At 44.6% G+C, this 25299-nt stretch overlaps 1 protein-coding gene across 2 annotated transcripts in view; it reads right to left on the bottom strand.

Moving 5' to 3' along the window:
* BAIAP2L2 (BAR/IMD domain containing adaptor protein 2 like 2) overlaps positions 1-25299 on the bottom strand; it is a 92670-nt gene that overhangs the window by 7329 nt on the left and 60042 nt on the right. For both annotated transcript variants that reach the window (XM_040407411.1, XM_040407412.1), the window contains exons 9-10: positions 24639-24750; positions 24327-24552 (exon numbers count right to left, since the gene is read on the bottom strand). In XM_040407411.1, the coding sequence (XP_040263345.1) occupies positions 24327-24552; positions 24639-24750 (338 nt within the window). The remainder of the gene's footprint in view (positions 1-24326; positions 24553-24638; positions 24751-25299) is intronic.

The raw sequence follows: 25299 nt of genomic DNA, 5'->3' as shown, positions 1-25299 counted from the left end.
CGTGCACGGAGCAATGTGCTGTGACACCCTATATGAGTGGTGTCTTAACTAGTACTATTCCTATCAGTTTAATCCCTGTTACGTCCCCTATCCGGGGACGTGTGTAGAATTGATTAACCATTGTCGAATTAACGAACCATTAAGACATCCTGCAATAATTTAGTTCTGAGCTTTGTACTTGCTTTGTATTGGAATTGATGGGGATTTTTTTAATTGTCTGAATTATTTCTAATAAACTATTAAGAGACTTTATTATGATTTTTTTATTTTATGTATTAAAAACCCATACAACTTAAAAAAAAATTTTTTTTATGTTTTTAATGAAGCAACGGCCTTATCATCTGGGGTGTGGCAACATTGCCAACACACTCATAGAGGTGATGATCACTTCATTGTGATACGCAAGCCCCTTCACCACAACAAGGTAACGATCACGAAGGGGAATTGAAACTTGTATGTGCCTTTTTTTTTTGCAGCCACAGTGCAGCACCAGAGGTCAGAAAAATTAGGCATGTACACATGCCTGAAAAATAATGGTATTGTTGCAGCCGCTGTTGTAGCAGCGGCCAGAAAAATTTATGTTTTCAAGGCAGAAAGGTGACTAAAACATTGTGGCTTGAACCGTAGTTGGTGGCGGAGAATTCACTAAAGTCATCCGGTATGCAGACATTAAATACAGCAGCGTGGGGACCATTTTGAGGCCAAGGCATGTCATCAGGCCTTTTGTTAGTCAAACGTATCCCCCACTGTCAGTCCCTTCGGGATCCATGCCTCATTCATCTTAATGAAGGTGAGGTAATCAACACTTTTTTGACCGAGGCGACTTCTTTTGTCAGTGACAATGCCTCCTGCTGCACTGAAGGTCCTTTCTGACAGGACACTTGAAGCGGGGCAGGCCAGAAGTTCTATCGCAAACTGGGATAGCTCAGGCCACAGGTCAAGTCTGCACAGCCAGTAATCAAGGGGTTCATCGCTCCTCAGAGTGTCGATATCTGCAGTTAAGGCGAGGTAGTCTGCTACCTGTCGGTCGAGTCGTTCTCTAAGGCTGGATCCCGAAGGGCTGTGGCAATGTGTAGGACTGAAAAAGCTCTGCATGTCCTCCATCAACAACACATCTGTAAAGCGTCCTGTCCTTGCCGCCATGGTCGTGGTAGGAGGAGGATTACTTTCACCTCTTCCCCAGTTAGATTCCCGTTGTGCTGTGACATCCCCCTTATAATCTGTGTAAAGCATATTTTTTAGTTTGGTTTTGAACTGCTGCATCCTTTCTGATTCTCGGTAATTTGGTAACATTTCCGCCACTTTCTGCTTATACCGGGGGTCTAGTAGCGTGGCCACCCAGTACAGGTCGTTCTCCTTCATCCTTTTTATACGAGGGTCCCTCAACAGACATGACAGCATGAAAGACCCCATTTGCACAATGTTGGATGCCGAGCTACTTATTTCCCGTTCCTCGTCCTCACTGATGTCATTGACGGTCTGTTCTTCCCCCCAGCCACATACAACACCACGGGTCCCAGATAGGTGACAACAACGAGCATCCTGGGAGGCTTGCTGTAGTTGGTCTTCCTCCTCCTCAAAGCCACATTCCTCCTCTGACTCCTCTTCCTCATACTCCTCTTGCAGCATTGCCGCAGGTCCGGCAAGCAATGATGACAAGGCTGTTTCTGGTGGTGATGGTGACCAGAACTCTTCCTCTTCACGCTCATCTACAGCCTGATCCAGCACTCTTCGCAGGGCACGCTCCAGGAAGAAAACAAATGGGATGAGGTCGCTGATGGTGCCTTCGGTGCGACTGACTAGGTTTGTCACCTCCTCAAAAGGACGCATGAGCCTACAGGCATTGCGCATGAGCGTCCAGTAACGTGCCAAAAAAATTCCCAGCTCCGCAGAGGCTGTCCTAGCACCCCGGTCATACAAATACTCGTTGACGGATTTTTCTTGTTGGAGCAGGCGGTCGAACATTAGGAGTGTTGAATTCCAACGTGTCGGGCTGTCGCAAATCAAGCGCCTCACTGGCATGTTGTTTCGGCGCTGAATGTCTGAAAAGTGCGCCATGGCCATGTAGGAACGCCTGAAATGGCTACACACCTTCCTGTCCTGCTTGAGGACGTCCTGTAAGCCTGGGTACTTAGACACAAAGCGTTGTACGATGAGATTCAACACATGTGCCATGCACGACACATGTGACAACTTGCCCAAATTCAATGCCGCCAACAAATTGCTTCCATTGTCACACACCACTTTGCCGATCTCTAGTTGGTGCGGGGTCAGCCACTGATCCACCTGTGCGTTCAGGGCGGACAGGAGTGCTGGTCCGGTGTGGCTCTCTGCTTTCAGGCAAGTCAACCCCAAGACAGCGTGACACTGTCGTATCCGGGATGTGGAATAGCCCCTGGGGAGCTGGGGGGATTCAGTTGATGTGCAGCCAGACGCCGCAGCAGAAGAGGACTCAGCCGAGGAGGTTATCAAAGAGGATGGAGTAGGAGGAGTAGAGGAGGTGGCAGTAGGCCTGCCTGCAAGTCGTGGCGGTGTCACCAACTCCGCTGCAGAGCCACGCATTCCATGCTTGGCAGCCATCAGCAGGTTGACCCAATGCGCAGTGTACGTGATATACCTGCCCTGACCGTGCTTTGCAGACCAGGTATCAGTGGTCAGATGGACCCTTGCCCCAACACTGTATGCCAGAGATGCCATGACTTCCTTTTCAATCACTGAGTAGAGGTTTGGGATTGCCTTTTTTGAAAAGTGGCGGGTGGTTGAGAGGGGGTAAGGAGGACAGCAGTGGTTGACGTGGCTGAAGATGCTGGACCAGGAGGAGGATGGTGGCTTTGAGTTTGTGTGCTGCTTGTACTCATGTGTTGATCCCATAGGCGTTTGTGATGTGCGATCATGTGCCTTCGCAAAGCAGTTGTACCGAGGTGGGTGTTGGACTTCCCACGACTCAGTTTCTTTTGGCACAGGTTGCAAATGGCATTGCTGTTATCAGAGGCAGACACACAAAAAAAATGCCACACTGCTGAGCTTTGCAATGACGGCATTCTGGTGGTGGCAACAGCAAAGCATGCGTTGATTGGCGTGCTGTCTGGCTGACCCCGGGTGCCGATACATGCTGTCTGACTGTGCCACTAGCTCCTTGCGACGACCTCCACCTGCTTCCAACTAGTCTCCTCCTTCTCTCTGTCTCCCCTTCTGAACTTTCCCCCTCTTCTTCTTCTCTTCGAGCAGGCACCCACGTGGCATCCACGGACACATCGTCATCATCAACCACTTCACTTGTATCTGACACCTAAGCAAAGGAAGCAGCAGCGGGTACAACATCATCATCATCACACTGTACGTCCATGTGTGTAATGCTGCCTGACTGAGACATATCCCTGTTATCTACATCCTCTGGCAATAATGGTTGCGCATCACTAATTTCATCCAACTGATGTGTAAATAACTCCTCTGAGGGATCCATTGAAGCGGCTGTGGTGGCTGTGGTGGTAGTGGTGGTGGTGGTGGTGGTGGTGGCGGCGGCCGGGAGAGTGGTAACTTAAAAGCAGGTGACCAAAGCTGAGCTGGAGGAGGATGGTGCGTCAAGGTTCTTAGCGGAAGCTGTTGAAGATTGGGTGTCCTGTGTAAGCCAGTCAACTATTTTCTCCGAATTTTTTGGGTTCAGGGTACGTGGCCTCTGAACACTGGGCATTATTCCAGGGCTAGTGGAAATCACAGCACCACGACTACGACGGCCCCTGCGGGGTGGTCTGCCTCTGCCTGTCATTTTTTTTTTAGATAAGTGGTACTATGCGTGCAAGGTACTGTGCCACCCTATATAAGTGGTGGGCAGTGGGCACAGTACAGTCTGTGTGGGCCAGACACACACTGGCTTGCAACTGGGATTATATCACAGAAAAATATTAATATTATTTTTTTATCTGCAAGGTATTTGTGAGTGAGTGGCACCCTGTAACGGTATGAGTGGTGGGCTAGCCAGTGGCCACAGTACAGTCTGTGGGCCAGACACACACTGGCTTGCAACTGGGATTATATCACAGAAAAATATTAAATTGATTTTTTTTTATCTGCAAGATATTTGTGAGTGAGTGACACCGTGTAACGGTATGAGTGGTGGGCTAGCCAGTGGCCACAGTACAGTCTGTGGGCCAGACACACACTGGCTTGCAACTGGGATTATATCACAGAAAATTATTAAATAGACTTTTTTATCTGCAAGGTATTTGTGAGTGAGTGACACCCTGTAATGGTATGAGTGGTGGGCTAGCCAGTGGCCACAGTACAGTCTGTGGGCCAGACACACACTGGCTTGCAACTAGGATTATATCACAGAAAAATATTAAATATAATTTTTTTTATCTGAAAGGTATTTGAATGAGTGACACCCTGGAACGGTATGAGTGGAGGCCTAGCCAGTGGCCACAGTACAGTCTGTGTGGGCCAGACACACACTGGCTTGCAACTGAGATTATATCACAGAAAAATATTAAATTTAATTTTTTTTATCTGCAAGGTATTTGTGAGTGACACCCTGTAACGGTATGAGTGGTGGGGTAGCCAGTGGCCACAGTACAGTCTGTGGGCCAGACACACACTGGCTTGCAACTGGGATTATATCACAGAAAAATATAAAATTGAATTATTTTTTATCTAAAAGGTATTTGTGTGTGAGTGACACCCTGTAACGGTATGAGTGGTGGGCTAGCCAGTGGCCACAGTACAGTCTATGGGCTAGACACACACTGGCTTGCAACTGGGATTATATCACAGAAAAATATTAAATAGATTTTTTTTTATCTAAAAGGTATGTGTGAGTGACACCCTGTATGAATGGTGTGCACACAGTACTGTCTGTAGGCCAGACAGTCACTCACTGGCTTGCAACTGCTATTATATCACAGAGAAATAATAAATTGATTTTTTTTTATCTGCAAGGTATTTTCTGTCACACCCTGTATGAATGGTGTGCACACAGTACTGTCTGTGACTGAGCCTGCAGCCTCTCACATAACATGGGCAGGCAACTGCAATATATATATAAATAGAAAAATAAAAAAAAAAGAATGCTGGAATGTGTCTGCTGACTGTGAGGTACAGGGTCAAAGTTTACTCAATGATGATGTATAGGGGGTGGACCGAACATCGCATATGATCGCCCGCCGTGGCGAACGCGAACAAGCTATGTTCGCCGGGAACTATTCGCCGGCGAACTATTCGGGACATCTCTACACAGCATGTCTATAATATCATGTGGTTCGGCTTGAGTATCTCGATGCTCATAGCAGTATTAGTCTCCGCCCCGCACATTTCTACGCAGCCAATAAAAGTGCAGGCAAGTACTGCCCTCACTGTAATGCCGTAGCCATGTTGGCTGCTGGCATTACAGTGATTGGCTGGCCGGAGCGCGTCATCGGGTGCTATAAAGCACCCGATGACGCATGTTCGGCTCATTCTTAGTCAGGCAGAGCTGTGCTGAGGAAGGGACAGACAGTGTACGGAGTGATTTAACAATATTATTACCACTAAAACTTTTCCGAGACCCAAAAGCCCTTCTAAGGACTATTGTGTGTGGCAGCAATATCTATTTTTAGTGCATCCTGCGCTAAAAATCGTACAATAGTTAGGCCTCTGCAGATAGCGACATTAGCTGCACCACATCTCCAGTGTAAAGTTTGCGCATCCAAAAAATATCTGTGACATCCAGTGTACTTTTTCAATAGACGGTGTCCGCTGCACACAGTGAAATTAGCTGCGCCACATCTCCTGTGTAAAGTGTGCGCATCCCAAAAATATCTGTGACATACAGTGTAATTTTTCAATAGACGGTGTCCACTGGGGGCAGTGACATTAGCTGCGCCACATCTCCTGTGTAAAGTGTGCGCATCCCAAAAATATCTGGGACATACAGTGTACTTTTTCAATAGACGGTGTCTGCTTCTGACATAACCAGTGCCACATCTGCAGTATAACATGTGCGCTGAAAAAATGTATCTGTGACATACAGTGTACTTTTTCCAGTAAACGGTGTCTGCTGCGGACAGTGACATTACCAGTGCCACATCTGCAGTGTAAAGTGTGTCTTTAAAAAATGTATCTGTGACATACAGTGTACTTTTTCAATAGACGGTGTCCGCTTCTGACAGTGACAATACCAGGTCCACATCTCCCGTGTAAAGTGTGCGCTGAAAAAAATGTATCTGTGACATACAGTGTCCTTTTTCCATAGACGATGTCCGCTGTGGACAGTGACATTAGCTGTGCCACATCTCCAGTGTAAAGTGTGCGCATCCCAAAAATATCTGACATCCAGTGTACTTTTTCCGTAGACGGTGTCCGCTGTGGACAGTTAAATTAGCTGCACCACATCTCCTGTGTAAAGTGTGCACATCCCAAAAATATCTGTGACATACAGTGTACTTTTTCAATAGACGGTGTCCGCTTCTGACAGTGACATTACCAGGGCCACATTCAAAAATGTATCTATGATATACAGTGTACTTTTTTGCGCAGAGGCTGCGGGCAGTGACATTACCGGTGGTACCTCTCCTGTATAACGTTTCCCTATCCCAAATACCTGTGACATTCCCTGTAATTTTTCATTAGCCGCTGGTGACAGCATTGACATTATCTGCGGGATATCTCCTGTGTGACGTTTCCACATCCCAAATACCTTTTTAAACGCATACTCTTCCAAATCCTACACTACTGTATGTGTGACAGACTTTCAATCATATATAACATTTAATATGTTAAAGCTAAATCATATATTAAAGATACCTCTGACTTTCTGTTGAAGGTTAGGGATACCGAAATACCTAAGGGTGCGGCTTTAGTGTCTTTGGATATAACGAGTTTGTACACCTTGATTAGACATGAACTTGGCCTTAAATCAGTTGGATATTTTCTTCAGAAGTCAGAATACACTCCAGAATGTCAGGATTTTTTACTTAGTTTGCTACATGCAGTTCTTACAAACAATTACTTTTTGTTTGGTGACAATTTGTTTATGCAAATGAGAGGAACAGCAATGGGGTTGAATGTGGCACCAACATATGTCAATTTGACGGTTGCCTTCCTGGAGGAGATGTGCATCTATGTGTCCCACCACTTTGGTCATGTACTGAAGTGGTGGAGATACAGGGAGTGCAGAATTATTAGGCAAGTTGTATTTTTGAGGATTAATTTTATTATTGAACAACAACCATGTTCTCAATGAACCCAAAAAACTCATTAATATCAAAGCTGAATATTTTTGGAAGTAGTTTTTAGTTTGTTTTTAGTTTTAGCTATTTTAGGGGGATATCTGTGTGTGCAGGTGACTATTACTGTGCATAATTATTAGGCAACTTAACAAAAAACAAATATCGATTTCAATTATTTATTTTTACCAGTGAAACCAATATAACATCTCAACATTCACAAATATACATTTCTGACATTCAAAAACAAAACAAAAACAAATCAGTGACCAATATAGCCACCTTTCTTTGCAAGGACACTCAAAAGCCTGCCATCCATGGATTCTGTCAGTGTTTTGATCTGTTCCCCATCAACATTGCGTGCAGCAGCAACCACAGCCTCCCAGACACTGTTCAGAGAGGTGTACTGTTTTCCCTCCTTGTAAATCTCACATTTGATGATGGACCACAGGTTCTCAATGGGGTTCAGATCAGGTGAACAAGGAGGCCATGTCATTAGATTTTCTTCTTTTATACCCTTTCTTGCCAGCCACGCTGTGGAGTACTTGGACGCGTGTGATGGAGCATTGTCCTGCATGAAAATCATGTTTTTCTTGAAGGATGCAGACTTCTTCCTGTACCACTGCTTGAAGAAGGTGTCTTCCAGAAACTGGCAGTAGGACTGGGAGTTGAGCTTGACTCCATCCTCAACCCGAAAAGGCCCCACAAGCTCATCTTTGATGATACCAGCCCAAACCAGTACTCCACCTCCACCTTGCTGGCGTCTGAGTCGGACTGGAGCTCTCTGCCCTTTACCAATCCAGCCACGGGCCCATCCATCTGGCCCATCAAGACTCACTCTCATTTCATCAGTCCATAAAACCTTAGAAAAATCAGTCTTGAGATATTTCTTGGCCCAGTCTTGACATTTCAGCTTGTGTGTCTTGTTCAGTGGTGGTCGTCTTTCAGCCTTTCTTACCTTGGCCATGTCTCTGAGTATTGCACACCTTGTGCTTTTGGGCACTCCAGTGATGTTGCAGCTCTGAAATATGGCCAAACTGGTGGCAAGTGGCATCTTGGCAGCTGCACGCTTGACTTTTCTCAGTTCATGGGCAGTTATTTTGCGCCTTGGTTTTTCCACACGCTTCTTGCGACCCTGTTGACTATTTTGAATGAAACGCTTGATTGTTCGATGATCACGCTTCAGAAGCTTTGCAATTTTAAGAGTGCTGCATCCCTCTGCAAGATATCTCACTATTTTTGACTTTTCTGAGCCTGTCAAGTCCTTCTTTTGACCCATTTTGCCAAAGGAAAGGAAGTTGCCTAATAATTATGCACACCTAATACAGGGTGTTGATGTCATTAGACCACACCCCTTCTCATTACAGAGATGCACATCACCTAATATGCTTAATTGGTAGTAGGCTTTCGAGCCTATACAGCTTGGAGTAAGACAACATGCATAAAGAGGATGATGTGGTCAAAATACTCATTTGCCTAATAATTCTGCACGCAGTGTACATAGATGACATCTTCTTCATATGGACGGGTACTGACATTGACTTGGAGCTGTTTTTCTCCTTTCTGAACAATATAGAGGAGAACATCAAGTTTACCATACAATCCTCTAAACAGGAAATCCAATTTTTGGATGCAAAAGTGATAGTGAGCGAGAGAAAGGTGGAAACAAATATTTACGTCAAGCCAACAGATATAAACACATTATTACATTTTGGGAGCGCTCATCCCAGACTAATGATCAAATCTCTGCCCTTCAGTCAATTTTGTAAGAGCAAAACTAATTGTTTGCTGCCATGAACAACTTGAATATGCCCTAAATAGGATGCAGGATTCTTTTGAAGAGAGAGGGTACCCAAAACCCATTTTGAAAATACATAGGAAGAGGATAGATAAATACAATAGGGAAGATCTACTCATACAGAATAACACTTCAAAATAATAAAAAAAATAATAAACAGAATCTCACTGATCACTACTTATACACATAACAGCCATAATATTATGCACAAACATTGGTCTATTTTAAAATAAGGTTTAGATAAAGTAGAAGGATTTAAAAACGTACCTCTTATGTCCTATAGATGTCCTACAAACCTAAACGATAAATTGGTACGTGCAGATATAGGGCCTCAAAAGAAAACAGGACAGACTTTTCTGAGAACCCCAAAAATGGGCTGTTGCCCATGTTTGAACTGTATAAATTGCAAATATGTATGTAAAGGAACTACTTTTACACATCCGATGACCAGAAGAGAATATAAAATCAACTCGTTCTTGACCTGTGATACTACATACATTATCTATGTTTTATGGTGCCCATGCCAATTATTATGCGTAGAGGAAACCACATTAGATCTAAAAACATGCTTTAATCAACATAGATACACAATCCGTAAGAAACAAATGGACCTACCAGTCTCTCAACACTTCACAGAAGCGGGTCACTGTGAGAAAGATATCAAGTGTATGATTATTGATCATATTCCAACCTCCCGTAGAGGAGGAAATAGGATCTTGGCGCTTAAAAAACGAGAAATAGAGTGGATTGTAAGACTAAATACATTAAAACCAAATAGATTGAACGTAGAATTCAAACCATGGATTTGTGCTTAAATACAGATATTTACAGTCCTGATACAGTCCTGATCAAAAGTTTAAGATCACTTGAAAAATGGCAAAAAATCATATTTAGCATGGCTGGATCTTAACCACCTCCGGACCGCTGTACGCACAGACGCGTCCTGGAGGTGGTTGATTCATTCCTCCTGGACGCGCCGGCGCGTCCTCTCGCGAGACGCGAGATTTCCTGTGAACGCGCGCACACAGTCGCGCGCGCTCACAGGAACGGAAGGTAAGAGAGTTGATCTCCAGCCTGCCAGCGGCGATCGTTCGCTGGCAGGCTGGAGATGTGTTTTTTTTAACCCCTAACAGGTATATTAGACGCTGTTTTGATAACAGCGTCTAATATACCTGCTACCTGGTCCTCTGGTGGTCCCATTTGTTTGGATCGACCACCAGAGGACACAGGTAGCTCAGTAAAGTCCCACCAAGCACCACTACACTACACTACACCCCCCCCCGTCACTTATTAACCCCTTATTAGCCCCTGATCACCCCTAATCACCCCTGATCACCCCATATAGACTCCCTGATTACCCCCCTGTCATTGATTACCCCCCTGTCATTGATCAACCCCCTGTAAAGCTCCATTCAGATGTCCGCATGATTTTTACGGATCCACTGATAGATGGATCGGATCCGCAAAACGCATCCGGACGTCTGAATGAAGCCTTACAGGGGCATGATCAATGACTGTGGTTATCACCCCATATAGACTCCCTGATCACCCCCCTGTCATTGATCACCCCCCTGTCATTGATTACCCCCCTGTAAAGCTCCATTCAGACGTCCGCATGATTTTTACGGATCCACTGATAGATGGATCGGATCCGCAAAACGCATCCGGACGTCTGAATGAAGCCTTACAGGGGCATGATCAATGACTGTGGTGATCACCCCATATAGACTCCCTGATCACCCCCCTGTAAAGCTCCATTCAGATGTCCGCATGATTTTTACGGATCCACTGATAGATGGATCGGATCCGCAAAACGCATCCGGACGTCTGAATGAAGCCTTACAGGGGCATGATCAATGACTGTGGTTATCACCCCATATAGACTCCCTGATCACCCCCCTGTCATTGATTACCCCCCTGTAAAGCTCCATTCAGACGTCCGCATGATTTTTACGGATCCACTGATAGATGGATCGGATCCGCAAAACGCATCCGGACGTCTGAATGAAGCCTTACAGGGGCATGATCAATGACTGTGGTGATCACCCCATATAGACTCCCTGATCACCCCCCTGTCATTGATTACCCCCCTGTCATTGATCACTCCCCTGTAAAGCTCCATTCAGACGTCCGCATGATTTTTACGGATCCACTGATGGATGGATCGGATCCGCAAAACGCATCCGGACGTCTGAATGAAGCCTTACAGGGGCATGATCAATGACTGTGGTGATCACCCCATATAGACTCCCTGATCACCCCCCTGTCATTGATCACCACCCCTGTCATTGATCACCACCCCTGTCATTGATCACCACCCCTGTCATTGATCACCCCCCTGTCATTGATCACCCCCCTGTCATTGATCACCCCCCTGTCATTGATCACCCCCCTGTCATTGATCACCCCCCTGTCATTGATCACCCCCCCTGTCATTGATCACCCCCCTGTCATTGATCACCCCCCTGTCATTGATCACCCCCCTGTTATTGATCAACCCCCTGTCATTGATCAACCCCCCTGTCATTGATCACCCCCCTGTCATTGATCACCCCCCTGTAAGGCTCCATTCAGACATTTTTTTGGCCCAAGTTAGCGGAATTATTATTTTTTTTTCTTACAAAGTCTCATATTCCACTAACTTGTGACAAAAAATAAAATCTCACATGAACTCACCATACCCCTCACGGAATCCAAATGCGTAAAATTTTTTAGACATTTATATTCCAGACTTCTTCTCACGCTTTAGGGCCCCTAGAATGCCAGGGCAGTATAAATACCCCACATGTGACCCCATTTCGGAAAGAAGACACCCCCAGGTATTCCGTGAGGGGCATATTGAGTCCATGAAAGATTGAAATTTTTGTCCCAAGTTAGCGGAACGGGAGACTTTGTGAGAAAAAAATAAAAAATATAAATTTCCGCTAACTTGTGCCAAAAAAAAAAAATTTCTATGAACTCGCCATGCCCCTCATTGAATACCTTGGGGTGTCTTCTTTCCAAAATGGGGTCACATGTGGGGTATTTATACTGCCCTGGCATTCTAGGGGCCCCAAAGCGTGAGAAGAAGTCTGGTATCCAAATGTCTAAAAATGCCCTCCTAAAAGGAATTTGGGCCCCTTTGCGCATCTAGGCTGCAAAAAAGTGTCACACATCTGGTATCGCCGTACTCAGGAGAAGTTGGGGAATGTGTTTTGGGGTGTCTTTTTACATATACCCATGCTGGGTGAGATAAATATCTTGGTCAAATGCCAACTTTGTATAAAAAAATGGGAAAAGTTGTCTTTTGCCAAGATATTTCTCTCACCCAGCATGGGTATATGTAAAAAGACACCCCAAAACACATTCCCCAACTTCTCCCGAGTACGGAGATACCAGATGTGTGACACTTTTTTGCAGCCTAGGTGGGCAAAGGGGCCCATATTCCAAAGAGCACCTTTCGGATTTCACTGGTCATTTACCTACTTACCACACATTAGGGCCCCTGGAAAATGCCAGGGCAGTATAACTACCCCACAAGTGACCCCATTTTGGAAAGAAGACACCCCAAGGTATTCCGTGAGGGGCATGGCGAGTTCCTAGAATTTTTTATTTTTTGTCACAAGTTAGTGGAAAATGATGATTTTTTTTTTTTTTTTTTTTCATACAAAGTCTCATATTCCACTAACTTGTGACAAAAAATAAAAACTTCCATGAACTTACTATGCCCATCAGCGAATACCTTGGGGTCTATTCTTTCCAAAATGGGGTCACTTGTGGGGTAGGTATAATGCCCTGGTATTTTAGGGGCCCAAATGTGTGGTAAGGAGTTTGAAATCAAATTCTGTAAAAAATGACCAGTGAAATCCGAAAGGTGCTCTTTGGAATATGGGCCCCTTTGCCCACCTAGGCTGCAAAAAAGTGTCACACATCTGGTATCTCCGTACTCAGGAGAAGGTGGGGAATGTGTTTTGGGGTGTCATTTTACATATACCCATGCTGGGTGAGATAAATATCTTGGTCAAATGCCAACTTTGTATAAAAAAATGGGAAAAGTTGTCTTTTGCCAAGATATTTCTCTCACCCAGCATGGGTATATGTAAAAAGACACCCCAAAACACATTCCCCAACTTCTCCTGAGTACGGAGATACCACATGTGTGGCACTTTTTTGCAGCCTAGGTGGGCAAAGGGGCCCATATTCCAAAGAGCACCTTTTGGATTTCACTGGTCATTTACCTACTTACCACACATTAGGGCCCCTGGAAAATGCCAGGGCAGTATAACTACCCCACAAGTGACCCCATTTTGGAAAGAAGACACCCCAAGGTATTCCGTGAGGGGCATGGCGAGTTCCTAGAATTTTTTATTTTTTGTCACAAGTTAGTGGAAAATGATGATTTTTTTTATATATTTTTTTTTTCATACAAAGTCTCATATTCCACTAACTTGTGACAAAAAAATAAAAACTTCCATGAACTCACTATGCCCATCAGCGAATACCTTGGGGTCTCTTCTTTCCAAAATGGGGTCACTTGTGGGGTAGTTATACTGCCCTGGCATTCTAGGGGCCCAAATGTGTGGTAAGGAGTTTGAAATCAAATTCTGTAAAAAATGACGAGTGAAATCCGAAAGGTGCTCTTTGGAATATGGGCCCCTTTGCCCACCTAGGCTGCAAAAAAGTGTCACACATCTGGTATCTCCGTATTCAGGAGAAGTTGGGGAATGTGTTTTGGGGTGTCTTTTTACATATACCCATGCTGGGTGAGAGAAATATCTTGGCAAAAGACAACTTTTCCCATTTTTTTATACAAAGTTGGCATTTGACCAAGATATTTATCTCACCCAGCATGGGTATATGTAAAATGACACCCCAAAACACATTCCCCAACTTCTACTGAATACGGAGATACCAGATGTGTGACACTTTTTTGCAGCCTAGGTGGGCAAAGGGGCCCATATTCCAAAGAGCACCTTTCGGATTTCACTGGTCAGTTTTTACAGAATTTGATTTCAAACTCCTTACCACACATTTGGGCCCCTAGAATGCCAGGGCAGTATAACTACCCCACAAGTGACCCCATTTTGGAAAGAAGAGACCCCAAGGTATTTCGTGATGGGCATAGTGAGTTCATGGAAGTTTTTATTTTTTGTCACAAGTTAGTGGAATATGAGACTTTGTAAGAAAAAAAAAAAAAAAAAAAAAATCATCATTTTCCGCTAACTTGTGACAAAAAATAAAAAGTTCTATGAACTCACTATCCCCATCAGCGAATACCTTAGGGTGCGTACTTTCCGAAATGGGGTCATTTGTGGGGTGTTTGTACTGTCTGGGCATTGTAGAACCTCAGGAAACATGACAGGTGCTCAGAAAGTCAGAGCTGCTTCAAAAAGCGGAAATTCACATTTTTGTACCATAGTTTGTAAACGCTATAACTTTTACCCAAACCATTTTTTTTTTTACCCAAACATTTTTTTTTTTATCAAAGACATGTAGAACAATAAATTTAGAGCAAAATTTATATATGGATGTCATTTTTTTTGCAAAATTTTACAACTGAAAGTGAAAAATGTCATTTTTTTGCAAAAAAAATCGTTAAATTTCGATTAATAACAAAAAAAGTAAAAATGTCAGCAGCAATGAAATACCACCAAATGAAAGCTCTATTAGTGAGAAGAAAAGGAGGTAAAATTCATTTGGGTGGTAAGTTGCATGACCGAGCAATAAATGGTGAAAGTAGTGTAGGTCAGAAGTGTAAAAAGTGGCCTGGTCTTTCAGGGTGTTTAAGCACTGGGGGCTGAGGTGGTTAAAGGGATTCTGTCACCAAGTTTTGGGCTATAGAGCTGTGGACATGCACGGCTAGATCGCCGCTAGCATGTCCGCAATACACCTGTCCTATAGGGCTGTGTGCTTTTATTTTCTTTAAAAAAGGATTTTAGAGATATGTAAATTAGTCTTGTATGTGTCCAAGGGGCTGTACTAACCTTCCTGGAGCCCAGCCACGCCAGCCTGTGAAGGAGCCCAGCACCGCCTATGTCCTCCGAATCTCCTCCTTTCATCAACGATAGATTGCCGTAATCTCGCGATGCGCGAGCTCGCGCATGCGCAGTGCCGGTATAGTGTTCCTTCACTGTGCTGGCATCAGCCTCAGGGAAAGAACTGCGCATGCGCGAGAGCTCGCGCATCGCGAGAATTCCGGCAATCTATCGTTGATGAAAGGAGGAGATTCGGAGGATAGCAACGGGCTGTTCTCGGAACTGCCTGCTCCTGGTGACCGAATGTGTTTCAGAGCGGCTCGCGGTGCAGGCACAGATAAGGACTTACCTCTGCATCGCTGGGCTTGGGGATAAAGATGGCAGATCGCATGTGTTCGTTGGCGAACACTGCGAACTGGCCATCACTGCCAATTGGATCCTGCTGACGAAATTTTTTTGGGTCTTCCACTTGACTTTTTTGTTCCATAACCCTCAGGATCATTTAAGAAATTCCAAATGACTGTCTTACTGCGTCCCACCTCAGCAGCGATGGCGCGCTGTGAGAGACCCTTCTTATGCAGTTCTAGAACCCGACCACGTTCAAAGAGGGAGAGTTTTTTTGCCTTTGCCATCACAACGTGTGACTACCTGACAGAAGATGACAATGAATCCACATCTTTGCACAGATTTGGCCTTTTAAAGGCATGTGGTCCTAAAATTTGGATCAGCTGAAAAACAGCCTGTTTCAGTTTAATCGTTATTTTCAATTAATTGAATGCTCAACATTTTTTTGGTCTCACTTTCATTTCTTCTTGTTGCATGTTGAAGCTCTACTTGGAACCTTGTAAGATCCAACAATGTAAAATAAGATTTTTTGCCATTTTTCAAGTGGTCTTAAACTTTTGATCAGGACTGTATGTAATTGGAGGTATGGATTCTTCTCTGGGGACATTTGAAACTGTCATATATCATCATCTTGTGGATGTATGTGGGTGCAACTTTTGTAACATGTTTTTTATTATCTCCTGCAGATTTTATATTGTTGTAATAACAGAAGAATAATGAAGACAAGTGGTGACCTTTGATAAACATGAGGATATACATTGAATATTGAACTATTTTGAATAAATGAGATATTTTGAGTCCTATATATCCTTTTTGTTTCTATTTAGCCTCCTCTACCATAAGGACTGTATTTAGTCATATTATGCATTATTGTGCTTTGTTTCTGGTAACTATGTGGGATTTTGTGGAATCTTATTCTTGATCCTTTTTTGGAGATCTAGTAATAAATGGCGATTTACTTGTATCTAATACATCCATACAGATATGGAGTGTGGTGGCAATTGGTGAGTTCATTGTCTATTCATAGATATTGGACAACCAGAGCCACCCCCAGAGATATCTGGGTCTCATTGGCAGTGGGACCTGATATCAATAACTCTGTTGACATGAGTGGATTTTTTTATATACTCACCTTATTGTCCTGAGATATATATATATATTTGACAGTGGTTTGACGGATGGTGGTGGATCCTGTTCCTAGACCAGATGTCGGGCAACCATTACTGTCATCACCGGCTGTTCTCTCACATTGATTATATGATTGAACGCTGGTGGCTCTACTCTCATATATAAGAATCTAAATTGTACCGAACATTTTTGGTTTGTGATTTAACGTTCTACACGTTCACTATACTGTATATATAATTTAGACACTGTTTTTTATTATCATAATAGTCCAGTTAGATTGGGTATCTATTAGAGACAAAAGTTCTTGGGACCCGTTATTCATTTATATGATTACATTGACCTGATCATGTGGCTGGACCTTGTTTTTAGTTCCTGAGTTGTATCGCCTGAAAGCAGTCAGGTGATCACCAGGAGTTGGATCACATGGGTTCCAGTCACATGACTTACAGTACAGACCAAAAGTTTGGACACACCTTCTCATTCAAAGAGTTTTCTTTATTTTCATGACTATGAAAATTGTAGATTCACTCTGAAGGCATCAAAACTATGAATTAACACATGTGGAATTATATACATAACAAACAAGTGTTAAACAACTGAAAATATGTCATATTCTAGGTTCTTCAAAGTAGCCACCTTTTGCTTTGATTATTGCTTTGCACACTCTTGGCATTCTCTTGATGAGCTTCAACAGGTAGTCCCCTGAAATGGTTTTCACTTCACAGGTGTGCCCTGTCAGGTTTAATAAGTGGGATTTCTTGCCTTATAAATGGGGTTGGGACCATCAGTTGCGTTGAGGAGAAGTCAGGTGGATACACAGCTGATAGTCCTACTGAATCGACTGTTAGAATTTGTATTATGGCAAGAAAAAAGCAGCTAAGTAAAGAAAAACGAGTGGCCATCATTACTTTAAGAAATTAAGGTCAGTCAGCCGAAAAATTGGGAAAACTTTGAAAGTAAGGGCTATTTGACCATGAAGGAGAGTGATGGGGTGCTGCGCCAGATGACCTGGCCTCCACAGTCACCGGACCTGAACCCAATCGAGATGGTTTGGGGTGAGCTGGACCGCAGAGTGAAGGCAAAAGGGCCAACAAGTGCTAAGCATCTCTGGGAACTCCTTCAAGACTGTTGGAAGACCATTTCAGATGACTACCTCTTGAAGCTCATCAAGAGAATGCCAAGAGTGTGCAAAGCAGTAATCAAAGCAAAAGGTGGCTACTTTGAAGAACCTAGAATATGACATATTTTCAGTTGTTTCGCACTTGTTTGTTATGTATATAATTCCACATGTGTTAATTCATAGTTTTGATGCCTTCATAGTCATGAAAATAAAGAAAACTCTTTTGAATGAGAAGGTGTGTCCAAACTTTTGGTCTGTACTGTATGTCATGCATGTGACTCTGAATATGCCGATTCACATACGCGACTTGACTTCGTGGGAGTCAGATGACGTCCCGAGGAGGAAGTGATGTGTGCGTTCCAGCGGTGCGTTCCAAGTTGAGTTGGAAACACACATCGCGCATGCGCAGATACACAGAGCCCATGCCGAGATCCTCATGTTGACTAAGGTAATCACTACTGGTCCCGATAAACTATGTGTTTTTAATTATCACGTTATTATTCACCTGTGCACTAATTATGTATTGGATATTTTCACCTAAGTATGAATTGAATTTTTATGTATTTTATGTATTTATTCACATTTCTTTGTTGAAATTGGATTGATTTGTACAAATGACTGTAATCTTTGATACACTTATGGATATTATGTTAAATTAAAAGTTTTATTCTTTATGCTTTTACTTAATTACACTAATGTTTGTCACTGTCACTATGTTGTAAATTTATCATCTTATATATATGCTGCTATACCCACTATGTTTGTCACTGCTTGAGGAAGGTTCCAGTGTGTGGACCGAAACGTTGCGTTGGTGAATTAAAGTCACAATTATTTTACTTCTTTGGAGTGCCGTGGAATATTTTTATTTTTGTTTTCTAACATTTAATATGAAGAAGGGGAGCAGTAAGGGATAGGGCAGTGGCCGTGATGCTGATGGTGCACACAGAGACCGTGGCCCTGGGCATGGTGAAACTGTGCCTGTACCAAAGCACAAGAAAAACAATCATCCACGATACCTAGCTTCATGTACCAGTTTGCAGGGCGGCGCAGGACACCACTCTTGAAGTCGGACAAGTGCGACCAGGTGGTCGGTTGGATTGCAACAGATAATGCTTCCAGTCACTTAAGCACCACCCTGTTTTCCACCAAGTCCAGTCTCAGTAGCCAAGAGTCTGCTCAACCCAATCCTCACCCTGATCTTCCTTCCTCCCACCAGGGAGAGTCTGGGCAAACAAGTGGGCAACACCATTCTTTTATTTGTTCCTCTCGCCAAGCACGCTTGAAGAGTGATCTTGTGCCCTGAGCATCCACAATCACAAGAAGATGACGGTGGGGAATGGCAATTACTGTTTAATGAGGTGGATGATGATGAGACACAGTTGCCCATAACTTAACGGCAATTACTGTCTCAAGAGGTTGATGAAGAGGATGAGACACAGTTGTCAATCACTGAGGTAGTGGTTAGGTCAATAAGTCAGGAGGATGAGCAGAGTAAGGAAGTGGTGAACGATGAAGTCACTGACCCAACCTGGGAAGGTGGAAAGCCGAGCGAGGACAGCAGTACAGAGGGGAAGAGATTTGCTGCAATGCAACAGGCTGGAAGAGGCAGTGGGGTGGCAAAAGGGAGAAGGCAGGCCACACCAAACAAGGCAGTTCCCTGGAGCACCCCCTTGCGGAAATCTCCCTTGCCAAGGGGTAGGTGTTCCGCAGTCTGGCGCTTTTTTGAGGAAAGTGCAGACGACAAAAGAATGGTAATTTGCAAACTGTGCCATACAAAAATGAGCAGGGGCGTGAACACTAGCAACCTCACCACCACCAGCATGATCCGCCACATGACATCAAAGCACCGTAATAGGTGGGCCGAACGCCTGGGTCCACAATCTGTGTCTGCGGGTCACACCACTGCCTCCTCTTCCCCTGTGTTACGTGCTGGCCAATCCCCTGTCAAAGGCGCAGGCCCGGATGCCTCCCACCCTGCACCTGGACCTTCGCAAGCACCATCAGTGACCACATCCACTTCCGTGTCCCAGTGCAGCGTACAAATGTCCTTACCCCAGGCATTTGAGCGCAAGCGCAAATACACAGCCACCCAACCACAGGCCATAGCACTAAATGCGCAGCTTTCCAAATTACCGCCCTGGAAATGTTGCCATTTAGGCTTGTAGACACTGAGGCCTTCCGCAGCCTCATGCCAGCGGCCGTCCCACTTTACGCAGTCCCCAGCCGCCACTATTTTTGAAGGTGTGCCGTGCCCGCTCTACACAAACATGTGTCCCGTAACATCACACGTGCCCTGACCCGTTGGAAAGTTACTGGGAAGTTCCACTTAACCATGGACACATGGACAAGTGCATTCGGCCAGGGAAACTACATTTCCCTGACGGCACACTGTGTGCATGTTGTGGAGGCCGGGAGCGAGTCGTACCCTGGGATGGCACAGGTGCTACCGATGCCAAGATTGCAGACCCTGCGTCGATCGGGGTTTCCGCCAAGACCTACGTTATTGGCTTCAATCCCAAATTCTCCTCCGCCTCCTCCTCAACTTCCACCTCCGTATTATCCCCTTGCAGCACCAGTCAATCATCAGTCGGTAGCTGATAGCAATGTAGCACTGCAGTGGGGAAGCGGCAACAGGCTGTGCTGAAGCTGATATGTTTGGGGACAAACAGCACACCACCGCAGAGCTATGGCAGGGGATAAGAGACCAGACTCTCGCCACTCAACCTAGAACCAGGCATAGTTGTGTCTGATAATGGCCGCAACTTGGTGGCGGCTTTGGAGCTCGGCAAGCTCAGACACATCCCATGCCTAGCCCACGTCTTAAACTTAGTGGTTCAGCGGTTTCTCAAAACCTTCCCCAATTTGCCTGAGCTACTGGTGAAGGTGCGCCGCGTGTGTGCACATTTCCGCAAGTCATCGACAGCTTCATCCGGTCTGTCAACACCATAAACACAGATGGTGAGCGGCGATAACGCTATTATCAGCGTAACCATCCCACTTCTCTGTCTACTCAAACGCTCGCTGCTCACAATTAAGGATGACGCTTTGCATGTGGAAGAGGTGGAAATGGGGGAAGACATTACACAGGGTGATGGCCAGACCACCCTCAGTTCGTTCTCTCAGCGCAAATTGGATGATGATGAGGAGGAGGAGGAGAAGGAGACGGTTGCCTCCGCTACAGAGGGTAGTACCCATGGAAGTTTAATTCCATCTGTTCAGCGTGGGTGGGCAGAAGAGGATGAGGAGATTAAGAGTGATCCTCCTGATGACGACAGCGAAGTCTTGCCTGTTGGTAGTCTGGCACACATGGCTGACTTCATGTTGGACTGCCTTTCCCGCACGTTATACGCATTTTAGACAACACGGATTACTGGTTGTTGACCCTTCTCGACCCCCGCTACAAAGAGAACTTATCTCTCATTCCTGTGGTGGAGAGGACGAGCAAAACGGTGCAATACCAGAAGATACTTGTTGAAAAATTGCTCAAAAAATTTTCATCTGACAACGCTGGCGGCAGAGTCCGTAGTTTCTTGGCCAACCGAGGAGGGGAGACAAGGGGAACACACAGCAGTTCCAACAAAGGCAGGGCAACACTCTCCAAAGCCTGGGACAGTTTAATGACACTCCGCCAGCACCCTCACCCTGATGCGCGACCTAGTGTCACAAGGAGGGAACATTTTTGGAAGATGGTGAAGGAGTACATAGCAGACCGTGTCAGCGTCCTCAATGATCCCTCAGTGCCTTACAACTACTGGTGTCCAAGCTGGACACGTGGCACGAACTGGCGCTCTACGCCTTGGAGGTGCTGGCCTGACCTGCCACCAGCGTTTTGTCTGAGTGGGTATTTAGTGCTGCTGGTGGCATTATAACAGATAAGCGTATCCGCCTGTCAACTGAAAATGCTGACAGGTTAATTCTTAGGGCTCATTCGGAAGGCCGTATGCTGTCCGCCAAAATGCGGATCCGTTTTTTTGCGGATTAGATGCTGTCCCATTCACTTCTATGGGGCCTTTTCTTCCATTGCTCAGCAAAAAAATTAAACATGTCCTATACTTGTGTGAAAATCAGGACATGGCCCTATTGAAGTCTATGGATCAGCAAAAAAACTGAATGCAATCGTTTTTTGCAGACATGCTGAACTGTCCGCAAAAAATGGATCCGCATTTTTGCGGACAGCATACGGCCGTCTGAATTAGCCCTTATAAAAATGAACAAGGACTAGATTGACCATGACTTCTCGACTCCACCAGAGGAAAGCTGATGAACATAAAGGCACTTTAAATGTGTTGTTTATAATGTACTGAATACACTGTAATCCCATGCACCCCTTCCACCACAAACAAGGGTATATGGTTGAAACATCCTTTTCTCATCCTCCTTCTCCTCTTCCATCATATCAACATGCTTATTCGTCGCATATAATGCCCTTGCATATACAGTATGCTCTTCGCATATAATGTTTTACAGGGTCAGATCAGCTGCAGGCCCTCGTATATAATTTTTTTGAGGGTCAGCTCACCTGCATGCCCTCACCTGCAATGTTATACAGGGTCAGCTCACCAGCAGGCCCTCGCATATAATTTTTTAGAGGGTCAGCTCACAAGCAGGCCTGCACCTCAAATCTTCTACAGGGTCAGCTCACCAGCTGGCCCTCGCATATAATGTTTTACAGGGTCAGCTCACCAGCAGGCCTTCACCTACAATCTTTTACAGGGTCAGCTCACTTGAAGGCCCTCGCATATAATGTTTTAGAGGGTCAGCTCAACTGCAGGCCGTCACCTACAATCTTTTAGAGCATCAACTCACCAGCAGGCCCTCGCATATAATTTTTTACAGGGTCAGCTCACCAGCAGGCCTGCACCTCAAATCTTCTACAGGGTCAGCTCACCAGCTGGCCCTCGCATATAATGTTTTACAGGGTCAGCTCACCAGCAGGCCTTCACCTACAATCTTTTACAGGGTCAGTTCACCTGAAGGCCCACGCATATAATTTTTTTAGAGGGTCAGCTCACCAGCAGGCACTCACCTACAATGTTTTACAGGCTCAGCTCACCAGCAGGCCCTCGCATATAATTTTTTAGAAGGTTAGCTCACCAGCAGGCCCGCACCTAAAATCTTTTATAGGGTCAACTCACCTGCAGGCCCGCACCTAAAATCTTTCACAGGGTCAGCTCACCTGCAGGCCCTCACCTAATTATACCTAATAGGTAATTTGTGCGCATGCTGCCTTGCTTAGGTGTGGTAGCCGTACACACACCTTCCCCAGCGGTACCTGTGAAAAAAGCTAAACTTCCCTGCTCTCCACCACTGTCTTCTAGCTAAGTACCTCCCGGGCTCCCTTCACTGGACTTCCAGTCTCTATCTGTCAATGTCTGCATGGTCATGTGCACCTCTGCAGCCAATGACTGGCCTCAGCATGCCCCTATACGACACATCACTGCTGGGTCACATGCCACTTGAGGTTATGTCACCTCTGAGGCCAGTCATTGGCTGCAGTGGTGCACATAACCTTGTCCGTACAGAAATTGATAGACTGGAACCGGAAGTCAAGTGAAGACAGCCGGGAAGCTAAGAAGCATGAACTGAGTGGTGGGGAGCAGATAGGTAAAGCTTTCTTTACTGGTACTGTAGGGTGGAAGGGGGAATTAAAAAATAATTCCCTTTAAGCTGGCTATACACCGTAGATAAACATTGTCTAAATTGCCAAATTCTGCACAATTGAACAACAATCTAATCTATACGGGGGAGTCACCAAACACCTTACTGCAGATGTCTGGGGAGAGAATTTGGCATATTAGATGTTAACATACCTGTTTTTTTGTTCTCTTAGGAGATGCATTAAGTCACTGCCAGAGGGATTTTGCCAGCAGCTTATTCCTCTCTTCCCATTGTAATATTTTTTTATGCCTGGTGGAGTTTGGGAACGCTTCCTTCCTGAGAATCGTCTGGTCAATTGTCCCGTGTAAAGGGGACAACTGACTCGAGAGCTGCTAGTTGTGTATGGCCAGCTTTAATGTTATGTTAGCCATTAGGCCTATTGTTTTAATCACTGGGAGAAGCAGCATCTCAAAAAAATGTCTAATGGATAAACCAGACACTAGTTTTGGCATCAGACATAACCCTTTATTAGGGAATTCTCAAGAAATTGAGGGGGCTTAGGACCCAAACAGCTCTCACTCTAGAAGACCCCAAATGATTGATTTCACTTGGAAAAAGAGCTAGTACGTCCACATGAGGCATGGCAAAATTCGTAAGAATTCCACCGAAAATTCTGCTTGAGTCAAATGCGGCGTTTTTGCTAACTATACTGTAGATTTGACACTATGCTTTGCAAAGGCTGAAATCCACAGAATGAATTCACATGCTGCGGATTTAAAATCTCCAGGCAGATTCTTTTTTCCACCAAATGAGGATGAGATTTGCTTGCTACTGTAATATGTTAGGTTTTTTCTGTCTGCAACATTTGGAAGAAAACCTGCAGAGTGTCCGCTTCATGCGAATGCTTCCAGAGGCATTAAGTGCTAGCTTGTCCACCAACAGCAGTATCTCCTCAACTGCATGGTTGCTTAGAAAACCTGACAACTGCTTTGAACATCCAATTCCATGACCACCAATTCACATCTTCAAAAAATCAGTGTCGAAAACTACCTACAGTTACCACTTTACCAAGCAGTACAAAGTATAAGGTAAGTATAAAATACCACTATCTGTTATAATAAAAATACTCATTATACTGAGGTATTAAACTGACTAATGCATATTGTTGTCTGAACCTAACTTACATGTTAAGAGCATCGAGTCTTCCATATAGCCAACCATTCCGTGCTTCTGGCACCAGAACAGTGATCACACTGCCTTTTGAAAATTGCAGCATGGTAGGGTTTCCTCCTGGTTTGTGGTCTACAATGGCCTGGACCTTCCTGTTTCCAACATTTACTGCTGCTGCGACTGCAGCCACTGCAACTTCACCAAAGGAATTAGAACGAGAGCGAACATTGGCTAAGGTTGCTGTAAGAGAGGTAATAAAAATCTGCTTAAATATATTCAAATGAGGCCAAGAACAATGCTGTCAGAAATCACAGTGTTTGACTCACCATTAGATGGTGTCTTTTGCAAAACTCTTGTCGTATTTTGAATTGGAGCCCTCACATTATTCTGTTCTTGACGATTTACCATGGATAAAACATCTGCCACAGATCTTGGTGTCTAAATGATACATGAAGATAGGCATTGCTTCAGGAATATTGGGGAAGATTTACTAATCCTATCTAAAATGCAGTCCAAAAAGGTCTAAATGGCTCATGATGGATGATAAATTTGGTGTATTTTTAAAAAACCTGTCTAACTTTGTGCCACTTAGTGGCTGGCTTACTTTGCCAAAATTTGTTGTGCCAACATTTTGTTTCTTAGGCCATGTTAATTTTTGGTAAGCCATGCCCACTCGTCGAACAAGGTGCAATGGGTAAGTCTTTTGCTGCATTTGCATCATAAGTATGTCTTGATGCAACGTTGATGCAACATTTTGTGCCAAAGTTTGATGCATTTGCACCACATTCTAGGTGGAATCGCATTAGTAAATGCGAGCAATTTTCCTTTAATATTTATAAAGTGCACACAAGTAAACATACAACTGAGTGGCCATTTTATTCCAGACAACCTCTTTTGGCCTCAAGAACCACAGTGATTTATCGTTGCACAGATTCCATTAGGTGTTGAAATCGTTCTGCAGGAATACTGTCTCATGCAGACAGGATA

Source organism: Bufo bufo, chromosome 9 (genome assembly GCF_905171765.1).
Source record: "Bufo bufo chromosome 9, aBufBuf1.1, whole genome shotgun sequence".
Classification (NCBI taxonomy): Eukaryota; Metazoa; Chordata; class Amphibia; order Anura; family Bufonidae; genus Bufo; species Bufo bufo.
Note: the sequence above shows the minus strand (reverse complement) of the source record. Positions and strands in the feature narration are given on the sequence as shown.